This window comes from Rhinatrema bivittatum, chromosome 8 (assembly GCF_901001135.1).
Source record: "Rhinatrema bivittatum chromosome 8, aRhiBiv1.1, whole genome shotgun sequence".
Lineage (NCBI taxonomy): Eukaryota > Metazoa > Chordata > Amphibia > Gymnophiona > Rhinatrematidae > Rhinatrema > Rhinatrema bivittatum.
Window position 1 is genome coordinate 41,033,125 of NC_042622.1, and position 19,935 is coordinate 41,053,059.

At 45.7% G+C, this 19,935-nt stretch overlaps 1 protein-coding gene across 1 annotated transcript in view; it reads right to left on the reverse strand.

The window, feature by feature from the left end:
* Nucleotides 1–9,982: 9,982 nt before the first annotated feature.
* Nucleotides 9,983–19,935, reverse strand: part of PCIF1 (PDX1 C-terminal inhibiting factor 1) — a 70,378-nt gene continuing 60,425 nt past the window's right edge. The window contains exon 16 of the mRNA XM_029611729.1: nt 9,983–11,041. Within this exon, the coding sequence (XP_029467589.1) occupies nt 10,789–11,041 (253 nt within the window). The 3' untranslated portion in view covers nt 9,983–10,788. The remainder of the gene's footprint in view (nt 11,042–19,935) is intronic.

The window sequence follows — 19,935 nt, forward strand, 5'->3', positions numbered from 1 at the left end:
CAACCAGTGGCCTGGTCCTGGGTCTGAACCCAATCCTACCATTTGATGGATACAGAAAATACCGGATTCCTGCTATGTTGCACCACCCCTAAGTAGTGGTGATGATGTCACATATGGAAATAGGAAAATTGGTTCTTACCTGCTAATTTTCATTCCTGGAATACCACAAAACAGCCCAGACGCATAGGTTTTTCATCCTTACCAGCAGATGGAGATAGATAAGAAAAAGCTTTACTGAGACTGTGTTACTTAAGCCAGAGTGCCACCTTCAGTCCCTCAGTATTTCACTGTACCCAAGCCAAGATACAACAGAACTATAACAAACTCCCTTACTTATGATCGAGCAGGGAAAAGATAAGCTGAAGCAGAGCCTCTTAGACTATAAAGGAGATTGAAAACTCTCCAACTTCAACATCTTCACTACATATATCCAGAATAAAGCGCTTTCCAGAAAGGGCGGGGCTCTGGACTGATCTGTAGTATTCCAGGAATGAAAATTAGCAGGAAAGAACCAATTTTCCTTTCCTGTTCATACCCCAGATCAGTCCAGACACATGGGATGAATCCAAGCTCCCCTAAACTGGGTGGAAACCTGAAAGACCTGTTCGTAACACACTCTCTCCAAAACCATCCATTTCCAGAACCCAAAAATCCAGTTGGTAATGCTTTGTAAAAGTGTATAGAAAAGACCAGGTCACTTCTTGACAGATCTCCTGCGGGGAAACCAACTGACATTCAGCCCAGGATGTGTTGTGACCGTTACTGCCCGACGTCTCCACTCCGCCCACCTTACATCTTTGGCGACTCCCTCTTTGGTTGATGGAAGTTGACTGCCGTGGTGGAGGAGGAATAGCCTAGTGGTTAGAACAGTGGACTATGAACCAGGAGACCAAGGTTCAAGTCCCGCTGTCGCTCCTTGTGACCTTGGGCAAGTCACTTTACCCTACATTGCCTCAGGTACAAAAACTTAGATTGTAAGCCCTCTGGGGATAGAGAAATACCTACAGTACCTGAATGTAAACCGGTGTGATATCTCAATTGAGATGAATGTCGGTATATAAAAATAATAAATAAATAAATAAATAAATCTTGCCGACCTCCTCGGACCGGCTAGACGCTGCCTTCTGCCATGTTCTCCTGAGGCCTAAGGGCACGCGCGTGGGGCGGCCCCGACTCAAGTACCAGCTGTGGCGTGAACCTCAGGGGTGTCCCCCTGAGATGACATCATCATCGAAGATATTTAAGGTCTCTTGTTTTGCTAGCTAATCGAGTTAGCAAAGGGTTTCCTACCTAGCTGCCTCCAGGTATTGCTGCGGATGGAATTCACTCTCCGCTTACCTTGCTACTCTGCCTCCTCTGCCTTTACCAGGGGTACCTGCTCCTCAGGGGCCTCGCTCTCTCTCTCGCAGTCTGGAACCAGTACTTGCTCGAGGGCCCACGTTCCCGGATCTGCTACCGAATATAACTTCTGCCAGGAAGTCACCGCTGCCTACACCAGTGAGTTACCATCTCTCTCTCAGAGCTTTCCCTGGAACCAGGTACTCGCTCCTCGAGGGCCTACTTCAATTCCAGCTCCTGGGCTCTTCCAAGAGATTATTGTGTGAGTGTTACCATCAAGGTTCAGTTCCTGAACTCTGCATACTCTGCCTACTCACTATCTCAGTTTCTCTACAGGTCAGCCATCCTGGGATCGCTGTTCAAGTGCCTGAGGGACTACAGCCCAGCCAGGCTCTTCCAGCTCACTACTGCCATCTCTGGTGGTTTTCTAAAACAGTTTAATAAAAGAACTAGGGTGTGTCTGTCTCCCAACTCTGAGCCTGACCTGTGGTCCCTCTCGGGATCTTCCCCCAGGGGCGTGGTCATCTGCCATCGGCCCAAGGATCCACCCACAATTATCACAAATAATAACAGATTGCTAACTCCATGGATCTGGCACAGCTCAATGCCCTGCAGGCCATACCGGGCCTGGCCCTGCGCATTTCGGAGCAGCAAGATGCCTTGGAGAAACTTACTTCAGCATTCCATCAGCTACACACACAGAAGCTTCAAGGCACAGCTTTAAAGACTGTTGTACCACTGGCGGCTCCAATCCGTTTTTCCGGAGAAATCCAGAAGACCCGGGGCTTTTTAAACCAGTGCTGCATGCATTTTACCTTACAGCCATCTTTATTTCCTACGGCTCTCTCCAAGACTACCTACATCCTTTCCTACCTGGATGGTAGGGCCTTGTCTTGGGCATCTACCTTGTGGGAACGCAAGGACCCCATTTTGCAGGACATAGAAGGATTTATGGACTTATTCAAATCCGTTTTCGATGACCCTTGCCGAACCGCTTTCACTGGTTCTTCTTTGGTTGAATTGAAGCAAGGCAACAGATCATTGGCTGAATTTGCCATAGAGTTCAAAACTCTTGCGGCAGAACTCTGCTGGAACCCAAATGTCTCAAGACTCTCTTCTTCAGAGGCCTGGATAACCGTTTAAAGGACGAGCTGGCTGCTCGCGAAACACCTGACTCGCTAGACGAATTAGTAGCCTTGGCCACTCGGATTGATCATCGGCTCCGGGACAAGGTGAAGGAACTCCGGCCTAAGGTGTTACCTGGGTTGAAACAGGCTAGTGCTATACCTGCACCTCGATGGTACCAGTAATCCCTGCTGCTGATAAAGATGAACCAATGCAACTTGGTCATGGACGTTTGACTTCCAAAGAGAGAAGACTTCGGAAGAGGCGCGGCCTTTGCATGTACTGTGGTAAGCCCGGCCACGACGTCTCTACATGCTCCATTCGTCCGTAAAATGGACAGGCCTAAGTCCTGCAGGAGGACTGTTCTTAGGCCTCACTACGCCCTCTTCTCCGTTCTCTGTCCCAGTCTCCTTGACCTACGGACCAGTCACGGTTCAGACTCCTGCCCTGGTGGATTCAGGGGCAGGAGGAAACTTCATTCTCAGACATCTAGTGGAATACTTGAGGATTCCCCTCATCAAGTTGAAAGATCCACTACTGTTATCCTCCATTCATAGAGAGTCCTTACTGGGCGACGTGACTTGCCAAACCGTACCAGGTACTCTCCGCACCGGAGCTCTCCATACAGAATCACTCTCCTTCTTTGTACTAGAAAGAGCCATGCACCCTATCGTCCTGGGATTACCTTGGTTGCAAGTGCACCAACCTCAATTTGACTGGGCATCCTTGGATCTCTCCCACTGGGGCCCAAAATGTCACCGGAGGTGCCTTAAGGAAATCTCGCCTATCATTTGCATGCCTACGACTCCAGTGATGCCAGGACTGCCGCCCCAATAGGCTTCCTTCGGGGATGTATTTTCCAAAGAAGCAGCTGATATTCTTCCTCCACATAGGCCCTATGACTGTGACATAAGACTGAAGCCCAATGCTGAGCCACCGAAAGGACGGGTGTACCCTCTCTCAGCCATTGAGAATAAAGCAATGTCGGAATACATTGAAGAAAATCTCCAGAAGGTCTTTATCTGACCATCAAAGTCGCCAGCTGGCGCAGGCTTTTTCTTTGTGGGGAAGAAGGACGGTACCCTACGTCCATGTATCGATTACCGAGGTCTAAATGAAATCACGATCAAAGACCGTTACCCCTTGCTGTTAATCTCGGAGCTGTTTGACAGGCTGCAAGAGGCCAAGATATTTTCAAAGCTTGACCTGAAGAGGGCCTACAACCTCATTCGGAGCGGCGATGAATGGAAAATGGCCTTTAACACGCGAGACGGCCACTTTGAGTATCTAGTAATGTCGTTCGGTTTGTGCAATGCACCCGCCATTTTCCAAAATATGATGAACGACATCTTGCAGGACCAGCTGTACAAGATTGTTGTGGTCTACCTGGACAACATACTAATCTTCTCCCAGGATTTGGACACCCACATTGCAGATGTCAAGCGAGTACTCCACCGACTTCGCGAACACCGGCTGTACGCCAAACTCTCTAAGTGTGAATTTCACAAAGACTCAGTGCCTTTTCTAGGCTACATCGTGTCAAAAGAAGGCTTCCAAATGGACCCTCACAAACTTGAAAGTATTAAGAATTGGTCCCAACCTACCAGCCTGAAGGCTTTAAGGAGATTCCTGGGGTTCACCAACTATTATCAAAGCTTTATAAAGAACTATTCTTCTTTAACCGTACCCTTGACTGCAATGACCCGCAAGGGTGCCAGTGCTTCAAAATGGTCAGCGGAGGCCATTTCCACATTCGAGAAATTGAAGACTGCCTTCTCCACAGAACCGTGCTTGTGGCATCCAGACCCAAACAAGCCCTTTATCGTCGAAGTTGATGCTTCAGATGTGCTGTAGGGGCTGTGTTGAGCCAAACAGGAGACTCGAGAGCCTTACATCCCTGTTCTTTCTTCTCACGAAGATTTTCTTCAGCCGAGAAAAACTATGGGATCGGCGATAAAGAGCTCTTGGCAATAAAGCTTGCATTTGAGGAATGGCGGCCTTGGCTCAAAGGCACTCAACATCAAATAACCGTATTTCTTGATCATAAAATTCTAGAATATCTCCGCCACGCACAACGTCTGAATTACAGACAGGCCAGATGGTCCTTATTTTTTAATCGTTTCGATTTTGTGTTGAAGTACCGCCCTGGAGATAGAAACACCAGAGCAGATGCTCTGTCATGCTCCTTTCATTCAGAGGATGTGCCTGATGAGCCATAGCACATAACTGACCCGAAGAAGATCCTCTTGGCATCCACTCAGTCTGTACCCGCTGGTAAAACAATCATTCCTAAAAGACTCAGGAAGAAAGTGCTCTTTTGGGCACACAATTCCAAGCTGGCTGGCCATCGCCGTACCCTGCTCAAGATACAGAAGCTGTATTAGTGGCCTACCATAAAAAAGGATACCTATTCCTACGTGGCATCCTGCACCAATTGTGCTAAGAACAATTGGGGTCAGATGCAACTTCTGCCAGTTCTGGAACGGCCCTGGACGCACATTGCTACTGACTTTGTAGTCGATTTACCTACTTCCAGAGGAATGAATACCATCTGGGTGACAGTGGATCGATTTAGCAAGATGGCACACTTTGTGGCGCTCCCTGGCATACCTTCAGCCTTGGAGCTTGCAAAGCTCTTCATAAAGCACATATTCCGCCTCCACGGACTACCTTCTCACATTGTATCCGACCGTGGGTCCTAATTCACAGCACAATTCTGGAGGGCCTTGTGCAAATTGTTTGACATCTCTCTAGACTACACCTCAGCCTATCATCCACAGTTGAATGGCCAGATGGAACGGATGAATCAAACAATGAAGCAGTTTATTCGAGCTTATGTCACGTCCCGACAGAATAACTGGGCCGAATTGCTTCCATGGGCTGAATTCGCCATCAATTCTCATCCAGCAACATCTACTGGATTGTCACCTTTTGAAGTGGTTTTTGGACGTTCCCCAACACCGCCACTTCCACTGAAGCTCTCAGTGATGTCCCCAGCAGCTCAATCCACTGCTCATGATATCCATAATCTGTGGGCTCAGACAAAGGACATGCTAATCAAAGCGAGTGCCCGTGCTAAGTACTACGATGCGCACCATTCGCAAGGTCTGGTTGTCAACCAAGCACCTCAGACTTAAACTACCCTCCTCTCGGTTTGCTCCTCGCTACGTGGGACCATTCCCAGTCCTTCAACTTATTGGCAAAGTCACCTACTGTCTGAAGCTACCACCTGGTCTCAACATCCATAATGCTTTCCACGTTTCACTTTTGAAACCGCTCATTCTCAGCGAATTTACTTCCAAATCTCAAGACCCATCTGTCATCAATGCAGAAGACGACTTAGAGTTCAAAGTTGAAGAGATTCTGGATGTTCGAAAATGAGGCAATGCTTTTGAATACCTTCTATCTTGGGAAGGTTTCGGCCCCGAAGAAAACTCTTGGGAGCCTCATACCAATATCCTGGACAAAGAGATGCTTCGTCAGTTCTACATCGCGCATCCTTCAAAACTCAAGCCTGGTACCCGAAGAGGAGATCGCCCTTTGAAGGGGGGTACTGTTGCGACCGTCACTGCCCGACGTCTCCACTCCGCCCACCTTACCTCTTTAGCGACTCCCTCTTTGGTTGATGGAAGTTTGGCTGCCGCAGTGTCATCTTGCTGACCTCCTCCGGTGTCCCCGGACTAGCTAGATCAGGGGTTGGGAACCTTTTTGGCTGAGAGAGCCATAAACGCCACATATTTTAAAATGTAATTCCGTGAGAGCCATACTAACTACAACCCCCTACTCTCCTGACACCCCCAAGACCTACCAAATTAATTTACTACAACCCCCCATCCTCCTAACCCCCCTCCCCCCAAGACCTGCCAAAAGTCCCTGGTGACGCCATTTTGATTACTGGCAGCCGACGGCCCTTTGCCCTTACTGTGTCACAGGGGCTACCGCCATTGGTCGACCCCAGTGACATAGTGAGGGCAAAGGGCTGTCGGCGCCATTTTGACTACTGGCAGCCGACAGCCCAAGTCCAGGAGATCGCTCCCAGACCGCTCCTGGACCCCCGCTGGACCACAAGGGACTTTTGGCAGGTCTTGGGGGGGTCAGGAGGGTGGGGGTTGTAGTAAATTAATTTTGGAGATCTTGGGGGGCGTCAGGATGGATGGGGGGTTTGTTAGATTTTTACTTTTTTATTAAAGATTTGTCTGTGAGCCAGATGCAGCCATCAAAAGAGCCATATCTGGCTCCCGAGCCATAGGTTCCTGACCCCTGAGCTAGATGCTGCCTTCCACCATGTTCTCCTGATGCCTAAGGGCATGTGCGCGGCCCCGACTCAAGTACCAGCTGTGGCGCGAACCTCAGGGGCATCCCCCTGAAATGATGTCATCATCACCAGATTTTTAAGTTCTCTTGTTTTGCTAGCTAATCGAGCTAGCCAAGGGTTTCCTACTAGCTGCCTCCAGGTATTGCTGCTGATGGAATTCGCTCTCCGCTTACCTTGCTACTCTGCCTCCTCGGACTTTACCAGGGGTACCCGCTCCTCGGGGACCTCGTTCTCTCTCTTGCTTTTCAGGTCGCAGTCTGAAACCGGTACTTGTTCCTTGAGGGCCTACGTTCCCGGACCTGCTACCATATATAACTTCTGCCAGGAAGTCACCGCTGCCTACAACACCAGTGAGTTACCATCTCTCTCTCAGAGCTTTCCCTGGAACCAGGTACTCGCTCCTCGAGGGCCTACTTCATTCCAGCTCCTGGGCTGTTCCAAGAGACTATTGTGTGAGTGTTACCATCAAGGTTCTGTTCCTGAACTCTGCATACTCTGCCTACTCACTATCTCAGTTTCTCTACAGCTCAGCCATCCTGGGATCGCTGTTCCAGTGCCTGAGGGACTACAGCCCAGCTGGGCTCTTCCACCTCACTACTGCCATCTCTAGTGGTTCTCTAAAACAGTTTAATAAAAGAACTAGGGTGTGTCTGTCTCCCAACTCTGAGCCTGACCGATGATCCCTCTCGGGATCTTCCCCCGGGGGCATGGTCATCTGCCACCGGCCCAAGGATCCACCCACAATTATCACAAATAATAACAGGATGCCGCCTGAGCCCTAGTAGAAAGGGCTTGCAGACCCACTGGGATCAGACACTCTTTGCAAATATAAGTTGACACAATGGCCTCCTTTAGCCATCATGTAATGGTTGCCTTGGAAGCCTTGTTCCCTTTACTTGCTCCACCAAACAGAGCGAATAGGTGATCTGACCTTCGAAAACTGTTGGTGACCTTCAAATACTGTAATAAGACTCAATGCACATCCAACAGGTGAAGTTCCTGTGTATGTAGAGAAGAATCCAAATTTTGAAAACGGGAAGCTCCATTTGATTTAGATGAAATGGGAATACCACCTTTGGAAAAAAGGAAGGTACCATGGGTAAAGACATCCCGTCCTCCAAAATTGTAGGGAAGATGTCTCTGCATGACAAACCTTGGAGCTTCGAAATCTGCCTGGCTGAACAAATTGGCACTAGGAAAACAACCTTCAGCATAAGGTCCTTCAGTGACACTTTCCACAATGCTCAGAGGGCCAGAGATCTCATAACATCAAATTATGGTTCCAGGAGGGAAACACTCGCCTCATTGGAGGTCTCAAATTCTTCACTCCAAGAAGAAAATGGACAACATTCGGATGCAAAGTTAAGGACACCCCCTGCACCTTACCTCGAAAACAGTCCAAAGCTGTCACTTGGACTCATAGAGAATTGAAAGCATGCCTCTTAGCTAACCGACTTCCCTCCCCGAGACACCAAAAGCAATTGAAGATTGCCCAGCTGCGACTTGGACCAGATATCCATCGACCAATTACACAACCACAGATGCCTGGCCAAAACTTCCACCATATTACTGGCTGACATGATCAACAAGTCATACAACTTATCCGCCATGTAGGCAACTCCTGCTTGGCGGGAACTGAGGACCCTGCATCCTTCACTTGAAGTTGCTGCACCCAGTGCAAACAGCAGTGAAACTGCTGCACATCACAGCTCATATACCTAGTGTCAAAACCTTGAACATATTGAGATATATCTCCAATTTCTGGTCCTGAGCATCTTTCAGAGCAGCAGACCCCGCTACTGGTATAGTGGTCTTCTTGGTGACTGCCGATACAGAAGCATCCACCTTAGGAAGCTTCAGAATCTCCAATGCATCCTCCAGCAGAGAGTAAAGCTTTGCCATTACTCTTCCCACCTTCCGACCAGCCTCAGGAGTAACCCACACTCTGACGACCAGCTTCTTCACAGTCTGATGAAAGAGAAAGGCCTTTGGTAGACCCTGCTTCATTCTTTTTTAAATCAGATTTCAGGATTGCAGGTTTTGCACCTCTACCATCTGCTGGAGACAGAGAAATAGTGGAAGGACTGCAGGTGGCACTCTGGTTTAAGTAACACAGACTCAAGGTTTTTCTTCTCTATCTCCATCTGCTGGTAGGGGAGGAAAACCCATGCGTCTGCATTGATCTGGGGTATGAACAGGAACAGTGTTGTTTGCCTCCATCTGCTGGTAGGGGAAACAACCCACCTGTCAAAGACTGGACTGGTGTAGCAGGACGAGATGGAATGTTCATTTAGCCAGCTTAACTTCTCAGTTAGCCAGCTAAATGCTTTTGAATATGGACTTCTAAGTTTTCAGCTGAAAATTCCCCTGAATTTAGTCTTGTTATTCATTTATCTAACTTAGGTGCCTAAATCTAGGCCTCTGCTGCTGAAAATCATTGCTAAGCCCCTACATTTTATTTCCTGCCCTAACTCCACTCCTGTAATCACCCACCTTTTAGAGTCCTTAATTTAGGGACTCATCCCTCTTTGATTTTCAAAAGGGTAATTTAGGTGCCTAACTCCTTTGAATACTGACCTCATAGTAATTGGCAAAAAAAAGACCAAATTGGCCCATCTAGCCTGCCCAGTTTTGATTCTTTCCCTTTGGGAAGATAAGCATATAAATTCTCATAATTGACCCAACACCAGTTCCCCAACCTCTATGTCTGTTACCTAAACTTTGAACCTTTGCCTACCATTGTCTTCCATATTAATGCCAAGTATAGCCAGAATCTGTTAAAGTACTGATCTCCACCACCAACACTGGTACGCCATTTCAGGCTTTATCATCTTCCTCTATGATCTTTCAAAACCAACACCCACGTTTTCTACCATGTCTTATTACCAAGTTTCCTGTTAATCCAGACAACTATCAAAGCTATTGTACATCTGGCCCTACTGAAATTTGGGTTTTAATCATCCATAGGCACTCTTTTTCCTGCAATAAATACATAGAGACTTTGTATCAAAAGGGGATTTGTACTAGTATGGTGAGTATCCATTTCGGAGCACAATACAGGCTTTCTTTTTACTAGCCAACAGCATTGCTCCCCTCTTCCCAGCTGTTAGACAGATGTTGCCTTGCCTTTCCCAGTTCAGAACATGTAATCTTTCTTACCACCTGCTGAACCCAATAGCACACATCATTCAAATAAAATGTCACTAAACAACAAAAAACATTTTAATCTTTTTTTTTTTTTACTTTTCCTAATAATTAGGAAACTGAAATCAAAAATATACTTTCTTTTGTTTGATAAAAGTAATAAAATGGTTAGCTGTGTTAAATTAATTACAAAATAATAATAACCAAAAAAAAGGAAGGTTAAATAACAGAGGTAAAAACCACAATGACTGCAAAATATTTCCAATGACACTCTCACTCACACACAAATAAAGCTCCTGCTTTGTTTTTCCTGCATATGGCAGAATTTTTGAGAGTGGGACTTAGTACACCCTGAAAAGAAACACCAACGTCACAGATACAGAAATTCTGTGCCTGGCACAGGTGCTACACACAGAACTATATACAAATACACAAACTGCAGGACTGCAGGAGCTAGGCCCATTGCTGCAGTCACTGAGTCTTCCTTCCTTCCATCCACTGGCTGTGTCCATAAGGTTGCTTCCACTCATCCATCTGTTTCAAGGTGCGGGTCCACCCAATGCCAAACACACGGTTCTCGCTGTAGATCTGGGTGTGTTAGCAGGGTACAAGGGATGCATCACTGCACTCATGGTGTCCAGTCACTTCCTCCTCCACTTAAGGGTAATTGACCAGTGAGGTTTCCTTCCCCTTAATGGGAAAATGGGGGGATGAGAAGGAGAAGAGCTGCAGATTCATGGCTAAGAGCTGCCTGGAAAGCACTAGGTGCCTCTGTTCCTCTGTTCCGTGCACTCTGTACACATTTCCACTTTAGTTCATTCCTGAATGCTGGCTACATGATCTCTAAATCCTCAGAGAGATGCAGTCTAAACAGCTGCCACATCCCGACTACTGCCTTCCTCTCGGGCCACCTCCTTTTCTTTGTCTTTCTCCTTGTCTGCTGTCCCAGAGGAAGAGGGGGTAGCGGAGCCAGGGGCCGCATGGGTGCGTCCCGATTGTTTGTAGGTTGTAGTTAGTTCTTGAAGCCGCTCTGGAGTGGGCTGCCACTTGGTGAAGCCAGGGTCATTCTGCAGAAAAAGGATGGCTGTATTGTGTACAGCTTTGTAGTACATCTCCTCTCTGAAAAGAAGAACAGAGATTCCATTCAGCCATGGGATATGGATCATGTAAGGTACATTACTCATAAAATGGTCAAAGCAGATCCACCATTCAATTGAAAAACAATTTAAAAAACAGAAAAGGGATAAAGCCAACAAGAGCCACAAACAGGTAGTTTAATACAAGTCTCTTGTCCTCTTTGTTCCATTTGATATCACTCTGTATGTGTAGCAGATCTGACCTGGTTTTTCACTGTTTGGCTTTACCCCTTTCTATTATACCTTCTTATGCAGAACATATCACATGGCAGAGAATAGGCAATTATAAACTCATGGCTCAGGTTTGTTGTGACGCATGAGACCAAAGGTCAAGTGCATTTAGCACCCAAGAAGTGCATGGGTATCTTTATACACAAAGATAATGATGCTCAATTGTTCTCCATTGCCACTGGAGATAAGACAAGAAGTAATGGGCTTCCAGTAGTAGGGATGATATATGTTAAACATTAGGATGAACTTTTTAACTCTAAGGTAGTTAAACACTAGAATAAATTAGCTGGGCAGGTGCTAAAAACTTCATCTTTCTATGACACTATGACCATGACAACTTGGAATATGTTATTCCACCTACAAAATGTCTAATTTTATATCATCTGAGAGTTATACATCCCAGCAATTCACCCAAGCTGGAGTAGTCCAACTGTCCTGAATATCTGACCAACAGCCCTAGAATAAGTATTCAAATGTTTTAGAGAACTGGGTGCACTAAGTAAGTTTTAGAAACAAAAAATAAATATCAAAATATACAAAACAAAACCTGTAACTCAATCTATATAAGAAACCTAAGAAATGCCATATTGGGTCAAGCCGAAAGTTTATTAAGCCCAGCATCCTGTCTCTGACAGTGGCCAATCCAGTTCATAAGTACCCAGCAGGATTCAAATGAATAGGTCCAATCCTTCTTGCTCATAACCATGGATAAACAACAGTGGCTTTTGCTGAAGTAGGCTTGGATTGTTTGATGGAGAGGGGTGGGGTAGAAGGGATGGGTGAGAGTTAAAACTAAATATCCTGTAATAAGTGTATTAATGTATTTTCTATCTACCTATGTTATCTTTGAGTGTTAAAGTTTATTTATTTCAGTAATAAAAACTAGATTGAAAAAAATGGTGAAATAACTTACCTGTTAATTTCCTTTCCTTGAATACAGTCAGACCAGCCCAGACTAGTGGGTTATGCACACCAACCATCAGATGGAGACAAAGATCAACAGACTTCGTATGTCACTCCTTATAAGCATCCTTGCTGACACCAGCTTGGCAGTCAACTGACTGCAACACCTCCTCTCTCTTATCTCGGCCCAACTTCATGGGAGAGTCCTGGACTGGTGTAGCAGGATTCATGGAAAGAAAATTAACAGGTAAGAAAATATCTCCTTTCATTTCATCCAGCTACACCAGCCAAGACGACTGGGAAGTACTAAAACCCAACCACATCAGGAGAGAAGAAGTAAGGGCTGCTTTGAGAACACAAGCAGCAAAGGCTGAGTCTTCTCTTACAAAAACATCTGGAGGTCCATATTTAGAAGCATTTAGCCATATAACTCAGAAGTTATCTGGATCAATAAATATGTAGGCACTTATCCAGCTAAATTCTAGCACGACAGCTTTTTATCCGGCTAAAATTTGGGCAGATAAGTTGGGGGCATTCCAGGGGCCTTACTGAGAAGAGCAGAGTTAGCCAGATAAATTATCCGGTTAATCTTATCTGGCTAACTTTAGGTTGCATCATTGAATAATTAGGCTACGTTAGCCAGACAAGTCTATCCAGCTAACTTGCTGAGCTGCAAAACAGCTAAATATGGACCTCATATGTTTTAATGCTCAAAGATGCAACAACAACCAAGAAGTCACCTTGCAAATGTTCACTAGTTCTAAAATAATTGCTTCTGTCAGAAAGAAGTCTAGACTAGTAAAATGTGCAAAACTGATCTTGGGAGTGTGATGGCCTATGAGCTAATATGCTGACGATATCAAGTCCGTGATGCACCGTATCAAAAAATCCCTTTCAGGCTGCCTCATTGTAATATAGTCCTCCAAAGAAAGCAAATAACTAAAAACTCTCAGGGATTCACAGCTGACCTCACACTCCTTCTTTAGAGAAGGATAGCAAAGAAAATGCTGATTAAGATGAAGCACTAACATTTCCTTTGGTAGAAAGGAAGGTAGAGATGGAAAAGTAACCGAATTTGACACAATCACCAGAAGAGGACCCTGACAGGAAAAACCTGAATCATGGAGAAAAGCCGAGCAGAACAGAATGCTGCTCTTTCAAGGAAAAATCTTAAACCAAAGCATGTTACAATGGCACAAAAGGAAAGTGAGAACAGCATCTTCAAAAAAACAAAAAGGAATCCCAATGGGGAAACAACGGCCTAAAAAAAGGAGGCCACAGCTTCCTCATGCCACAAATCAAATGTGACATAACCTGATGGAGGCCAACAGAGAGGCTTCTGCTGATCTTAAAATTGGAAAAAGGCTGCTACATGAGCTTTCAAGAGTTCAAAGCCCAATCCCCAGCTGAAGGAAAGCTAAATACAAGAGATATCTGATTACTGGGGGAAACAGACGATTTTTTGCAATAAACTATGAGATGTCAAACTTGAACATAAATCAACAAAACCAAAGCCCACACGCCAATGTATTCTGAGGACTAATTAAATCACAAAACAACCCAAACGTCTCTCAGTAGACAATATTTTATATCTTCCACCGCTACAATTCTTGATTATATATATACTAATTGTTTGTATCTTTTTTTCCTTTTTTGTAGGACTTTCAAGTAGTCAGAATGTTCATACTACATCCTGTGTAAACTCTTAAGTCCAATTTTATTGATAATTTCTTCTTTTTGTATATTTTTTAAATATCTTAAAACACCCCAACTTTGGAGGAAAACCTTTCTTGCAACAAGGCTCTCATCTCAATCTTGAAAGTCCTGTACGAAGGAGCTGATTAAGATAAGTGACAGCGGGTAGTTCTTTACAAAAATGTGTGATTGCTGAAAAAAAAGACTGGTTTGTAGAAAATGTTTGTGAAGTAAAGGACTTTCAAGATTGAGATGAGAGCCTTGTTGCAAGAAAGGTTTTCGTCCAAAGTTGAGGTGTTTTAAGATATTTAAAAAAGATACAAAAAGAAGAAATTATCAATAAAATTGGACAAGAGTTTACACAGGATGTAGTATGAACATTCTGACTACTTGAAAGTCCTACAAAAAAGGAAAAAAAAGATACAAACAATTAGTATATATATATAATCAAGAATTGTAGCAGTGGAAGATATAAAATATTGTCTACTGAGAAACTTGAACATAAGCCAGAATGATAACTTACGGACCTTCAAAAAGGTGGAAACTACTGAAGAGGAGGAACCTCTTTTCTCAAATCATAACATTTCAAGCATCAAGCCAGAAGATAAAAAAAACACAGATGATTCCTCCACGGTGATATAACCCTACTCCAAGAATTCTTGAACATTCTTGAAAGCAGCATCTTCAGAACCGCATGCTATGCTATCCATGGGCAATACAAAGGCACTAGGACAATGAGGATGCCCACCAACTCTAACCGGTGAAAAATCCTTCCTATTAGTGTATAGGGTATATAGTAACTCCCTTCTTGACCAAGGCTTAATCAGGGTGGTTATTTCTTTGACTCCACTCTCCCTTCAATGACTCAAAAACTGAGGAAAGTAGGCATGCCTGCAAATTGTCATCAGATCTTTGCCCCACTGGAATATTATCTGTTGAAAAGTGTCTCAATTGAGCTCCATTTGCCTGGATCTAGGAAAATAAAATGCTCAGGAAATTGGCTTAAAAAGCTCTCCTGACCTGCAGAATGAACTGCTGTTAAGTGTTGAAGATTTTTCTCCACTCAAGGGGAAAAAGAGATTAGACATTTCTAAAATCCCTAGGCTTCGGGAAACCCCCTTGTCTGTTCATTGAAGTCATCTCTATCACATTATCAGACAGTCGTCTAACCGCTTTTTCCCTTAAGGGAAGACAGGAACAAGGGCTAGCCATATTGCCTCAAGTTTCCAATCAGATGAGGGACCAAGCAGCCTCTTCCTGAGGCCAGAACCCTTGAGCTGGTTCATTTCTCTGGAATCAGGTCCCCTAGGATAATCCAGAGCCATAGCTAATATCAGGTAACCTATAAGCCTTCCCCCCTCTACCAGGCTCCGAATCACAGGTAAGAGCTGGTGGAGAAATGCAAACTAATTTCTCTAAGAATCCCAGTAGTGGCACAGAGCAAACTCATTAACATAATTCCCAAAATTAATATTGTGAGAAAGGGAGAGACAGAATGACTGACCCACGAGAGAAAAATTAAAATGGCTGCTGCTCCCACCAAATTCAGCAGCTCAGAAGAATCCACTGGCCTTGCACTCTGAATGAGTAGCAGCTCCTGAGCCCTTCCAGAGCTGTAGAAAATGGTTGCTGCCAGCTAACGACTTTCCATGATTCCCTGGAAACTTCCTTACTGTGAACAAGTCCATGCAAAGGGGGCCTGAGGATCAAGAGGAGCGCTTGCAAACAGCAGCACCAGAATGTTGGCTGCGGTTCACCCTTCTCCATTGCTCTTTGCTGCTACTGCTAGAACAGAGCAGGCCTGACAGAGATCTCGCTGACCAGAAATAGTCTCCCCTGAAAGCACTTATCCGCAGTAAGTAGGCTTTTCTCTGGCTCCTCCGAGCACAGCTCTCTTAATCAAAAAGTAACTTCTATTTTTTTTTTCTTTTTTTGTAAATGATACAGCAAGGCATAACATAGGAAGGAGCCAGAAGAAGAGCTAAATTGTGGGGGTGGGGGAAGAAGGAAGGCAGCATCTCAAGGATCTTCTCTTTAAATCCCTTTTATTAAAAAAAAAAAAAGACTGCCAGAGTTATCGCCCTGGGCTCTACCAAACTCCTTTTGGGACTGGGAACCTTAAAGAGCAGGCTCGCTACTCTGGGAAATTTAGGTGCATGACCCTCTGAACACTAGGAACAAAACCTTCTGCCTAAGGTCCCAATAAAGGAGGAACACACAGTGAGAAATCTTGCTGCACCATCCAGAATGCCCTTCCACCTGCTGGAGGCAGAGAAAGGAAAATTGGTTCTTACCTGCTAATTTTCGTTCCTGGAATACCACAATCAGACCAGACACATGGATTTTGCCTCCCTGCCAGCAGATGGAGACAGAGAAGAAAAGCTTTACTGACACTGCTGCTTAAGATAGTGTGCCACCTGCAGTCCCTTGGTATGACCTGTACCCAAGCCAAGATGAGATTAAACTTTAAACAACTTCCCCACCCAAACACACGCAGGGGAAAGGTCGAGCCCCCAACCTTGAGTCCTTCTGTCTAAAAAGGAGATTGAATATTTCCAACCTAAAACAATTCTTTACTATCTACACACAGTAAATAGAGAGGTCTTTCCAGAGAGGGTGGGTTCTGGACTGATCTGTTCTATTCCAGGAACGAAAATTAACAGGTTAGATCCCAAGCTCCCCTAAACTGGGCTCGCAGCCCACTCTCTCCAAAATTGGCTTCTTCCGGTGCCAGAATATCCAGTCAGTAATGCCAACCAGGCAGTTGCCCGACAGATCTCCTGTGGGGAAACCAATCAACACTCAGCCCAGGATGATGCTTGCATTCTAAAAGAATGGGTCCATAACCCCATGAGGAACGGGATTCCTTTTCAAACAGAAGCTAACACAATGGCCTCCTATAGCCATCATGCAAAGGTAGCTTTAGAAGCCTTATTCCTGTAACTCATTCCACCAAACGGAACGAAGAGGTGTTTGGAGCTCCGAAAACTGTCGATGACCTTCAAATAGTGCAACAGGACCCAATACACATCCAACAAATGTAGATCCTTTGCTGCAGAGCAGAAGAGTCCAAAACCGAAAAACGGGCAGTTCCACTGTCTGCCTGAAGTGAAAAGAAGATACTACCGTTGGTAAAAAGGAAGGTACTGTGTGAAAAGACACTTCATCTTCTAAAATCTGCAGAAAAGGATCCTTCAGTAACGTTTTCTCAATAGCTTACACTGAAGACCCCAGAGAACCTGCCAAAACAAATGAAGGTTCTACAAGTGGAACACTCGCCATACCGGAGGCTGTAAATGCTTCACTGCTCAAGGAAAATTGCCCAGATCCAGATGGGAAGCTAGGGATAACCCTTGCACCTTACCTTTAAACAGCCCAAGGCTGCCACTTGGACTCCTAGAGAATTGAATGCAAGCCCTTTCACAAGACCGTCCTGCAAACAAGCCAGAATGTGAAAACCCAATGCTCGAAGAAGTGCAATACCCTCCCTGAGGTACCATGTTTCAAAAACTCTCCACACCCTGACATAAGCCAAGGAATGTCTCCTAGCCTACAGTAAGGTAGCAAGGGCTGCCTCTGAATAGCCTTTCAATTTCAAACAATGCCTTCCAAAAGCCAAACCATGAGTCAAAAGCGAGCCATCTGAACCAAGAAGATTGGTCCTCAATGAATCAAAGTGGGCTGATGTCCGAATCTTAGAGGACCATCCACCATAAGATTTATGAAGTCCGCAAACCACAGCCGACGTGGCCCTTCTGGAGCTATGAGTGTCTCCCTCCCCAGGTGAATCGCAATACACCTTAACACCCTTCCTATCAGGACCCAAGGAGGAACGATGTCCAATAGAAGTCGGATGGCCACGGGAGAACAAGAGTGTCAAGGCCTTCCGCTTTGACCTTCCACCTGCGACTGAAAAGGTGTGCTTTGGCATTCTGCTTCAATGCCATCAAATCCAGGTGAGGACTGCCTCCCCTAGATTGAATGAGAGCCAGCACTTCTTCCGCCAGCTCCCATTCACCAGGGTGTAGTACCCGCCAGCTGAGAAAGTCTGCTTTAACATTGCCACTCCAGTGACATGAGACGCCGCCAGAACCACTAGGTTTTGCTCTGCTCAGCAGAAAAGCTCCTGGTCCCCCTTTGGCAGTTAATAAAAGCTACCACTGTTGCAATGTCCAATCGTGCCACTGTAGGAGAAAAGCAAGCAACGCTCTGCAAACCGCCCTTGTTTCCAAATGATTGAGAGACCACAAAGTCTCCTCTACCGACCACTAACCCTGTGCTGCATTCCCCTGACAAATGGATCTCCAGCTTTTCAGACTGGCATGGTTGGTCAATACCATTCAAATCGGGATTTCTAACTACACCCAGCTCCAAACTGGCCCGAGAAATCCACCTGAAAATACTGGACCTGAACTCCCCTAGTAATGGTAGTTGGATCTGAATGTCCTCCAACTATGGGTTCCAATGGGGCAGAAGCACCCTCTGAAGTGGCTGAGTATGTGCGAACGCCCAGGGAACTAGATCCAGAGGAGACACCAGAGAACTCTGGACCTGCAAAGAATCCCAGTCTCTGGAAACCGAAAGTCGCCACAACCAGCAGACTTGCGCCTGCAACTTCAGCATCCTCTCCTCTGAGAGAAACACCTTGCCTGGTCTGGTATCAAACAGAGTTCTCAGGTACTCCAGCAACTGGGTCAGAACCAAGTTGCGCTTTGCTAGATTCACTTCCCAGCCCAAGGTTTGTAACTTCTGCATGACTTGGTAAGCTGAACACTGACCTAGTTCCTTCAACTCTGCCCGAATGACCCAATCATCCACGATAAGGATGCACCAAGATGCCTTCCTTTCTTAGCACTGCGGCTAACACCACCATCACCTTGGTGAATGTATGAGGCACCGTCGCCAGACCAAATGGGAGCGCACAAAATTGAAAATGTCTCTCAATGCCCTGAAGTGAATGAATTTCTGATGCTCCGCCCGGGTGGGAATGAAGAAATTACTTACCTGGTAATTTCGTTTTCCTTAATGTAGACAGATGGACTCAGGACCAATGGGTATTGTGCTCTCCTGTTAGCAGATGGGAGACGGAGTCAGATTTCAAAGCTGACGTCAGCCTACATATACCCGTGCAGCATGCTTCGCTCTTCAGTACTGTCTTCGAAAAGCCAGTGTGGATATATGTTGCTTAATACTTGATAACACTTGATTAACCTTGAACTGGTTCAAATGATTATATATATTTAAAACTTTTTGGAACTGGAGACCGCCAGTGCACTGAAACAATAAACGCCGACACCTGGGCAACTGCTGGTGTCTTGAACTAAAGGTAGCCATGGCTTACCCGTACTTGCTCAGTCTCGAGATTTGATATCCAAGGTTCTCTATTTCTGGAGCAGCCGTGGTGGGATATTGAGTCCATCTGTCTACACTAAGGGAAACGAAATTATCAGGTAAGTAATTTCTCCATTTCCTAGCGTGTAGCCAGATGGACTCAGGACCAATGGGATGTACAAAAGCTACTCCCCTGCAGTGGGCACGGGAGGCTGCCCGTGGCCCACTTAGTGCCGCCCTTGCAAAGGCTGTATCCTCCCTGGCCTGAACATCCAGGCGGTAAAACCTGGAGAAGGTGTGTAGGGAGGACCATGTTGCCACCCGACAGATCTCGGCTGATGAAAGTAGCCTGGTTTCAGCCCAGGAGACTGCCTGGGCCCTTGTAGAATGCGCCTTGACCTGTAGAGGTAATGGTTTTCCTGCCTCTATGTAGGCTGCATTAATTACTTCTTTGATCCAGCAGACTATGGTCGCCCGCGATGCCCCTTCCCCTTGTATCTTGCCGCTGTGAAAAACGAACACGTGATCAGTTTTACGCAAGGATTCCGATCTCTTCAGGTATCGGACTAGGATTCTGCCGACATTCAGGTGGCGAAGGAGGCGTGAGTCTTCCGAATCCCTGTGCTCATCTGGTGATGGTAAGGATATGGTTTAGTTCATACGGAACTGGGAAACCAATTGCGGAAGGAAGGATGGTACCGTATGCAGCTGTATGGT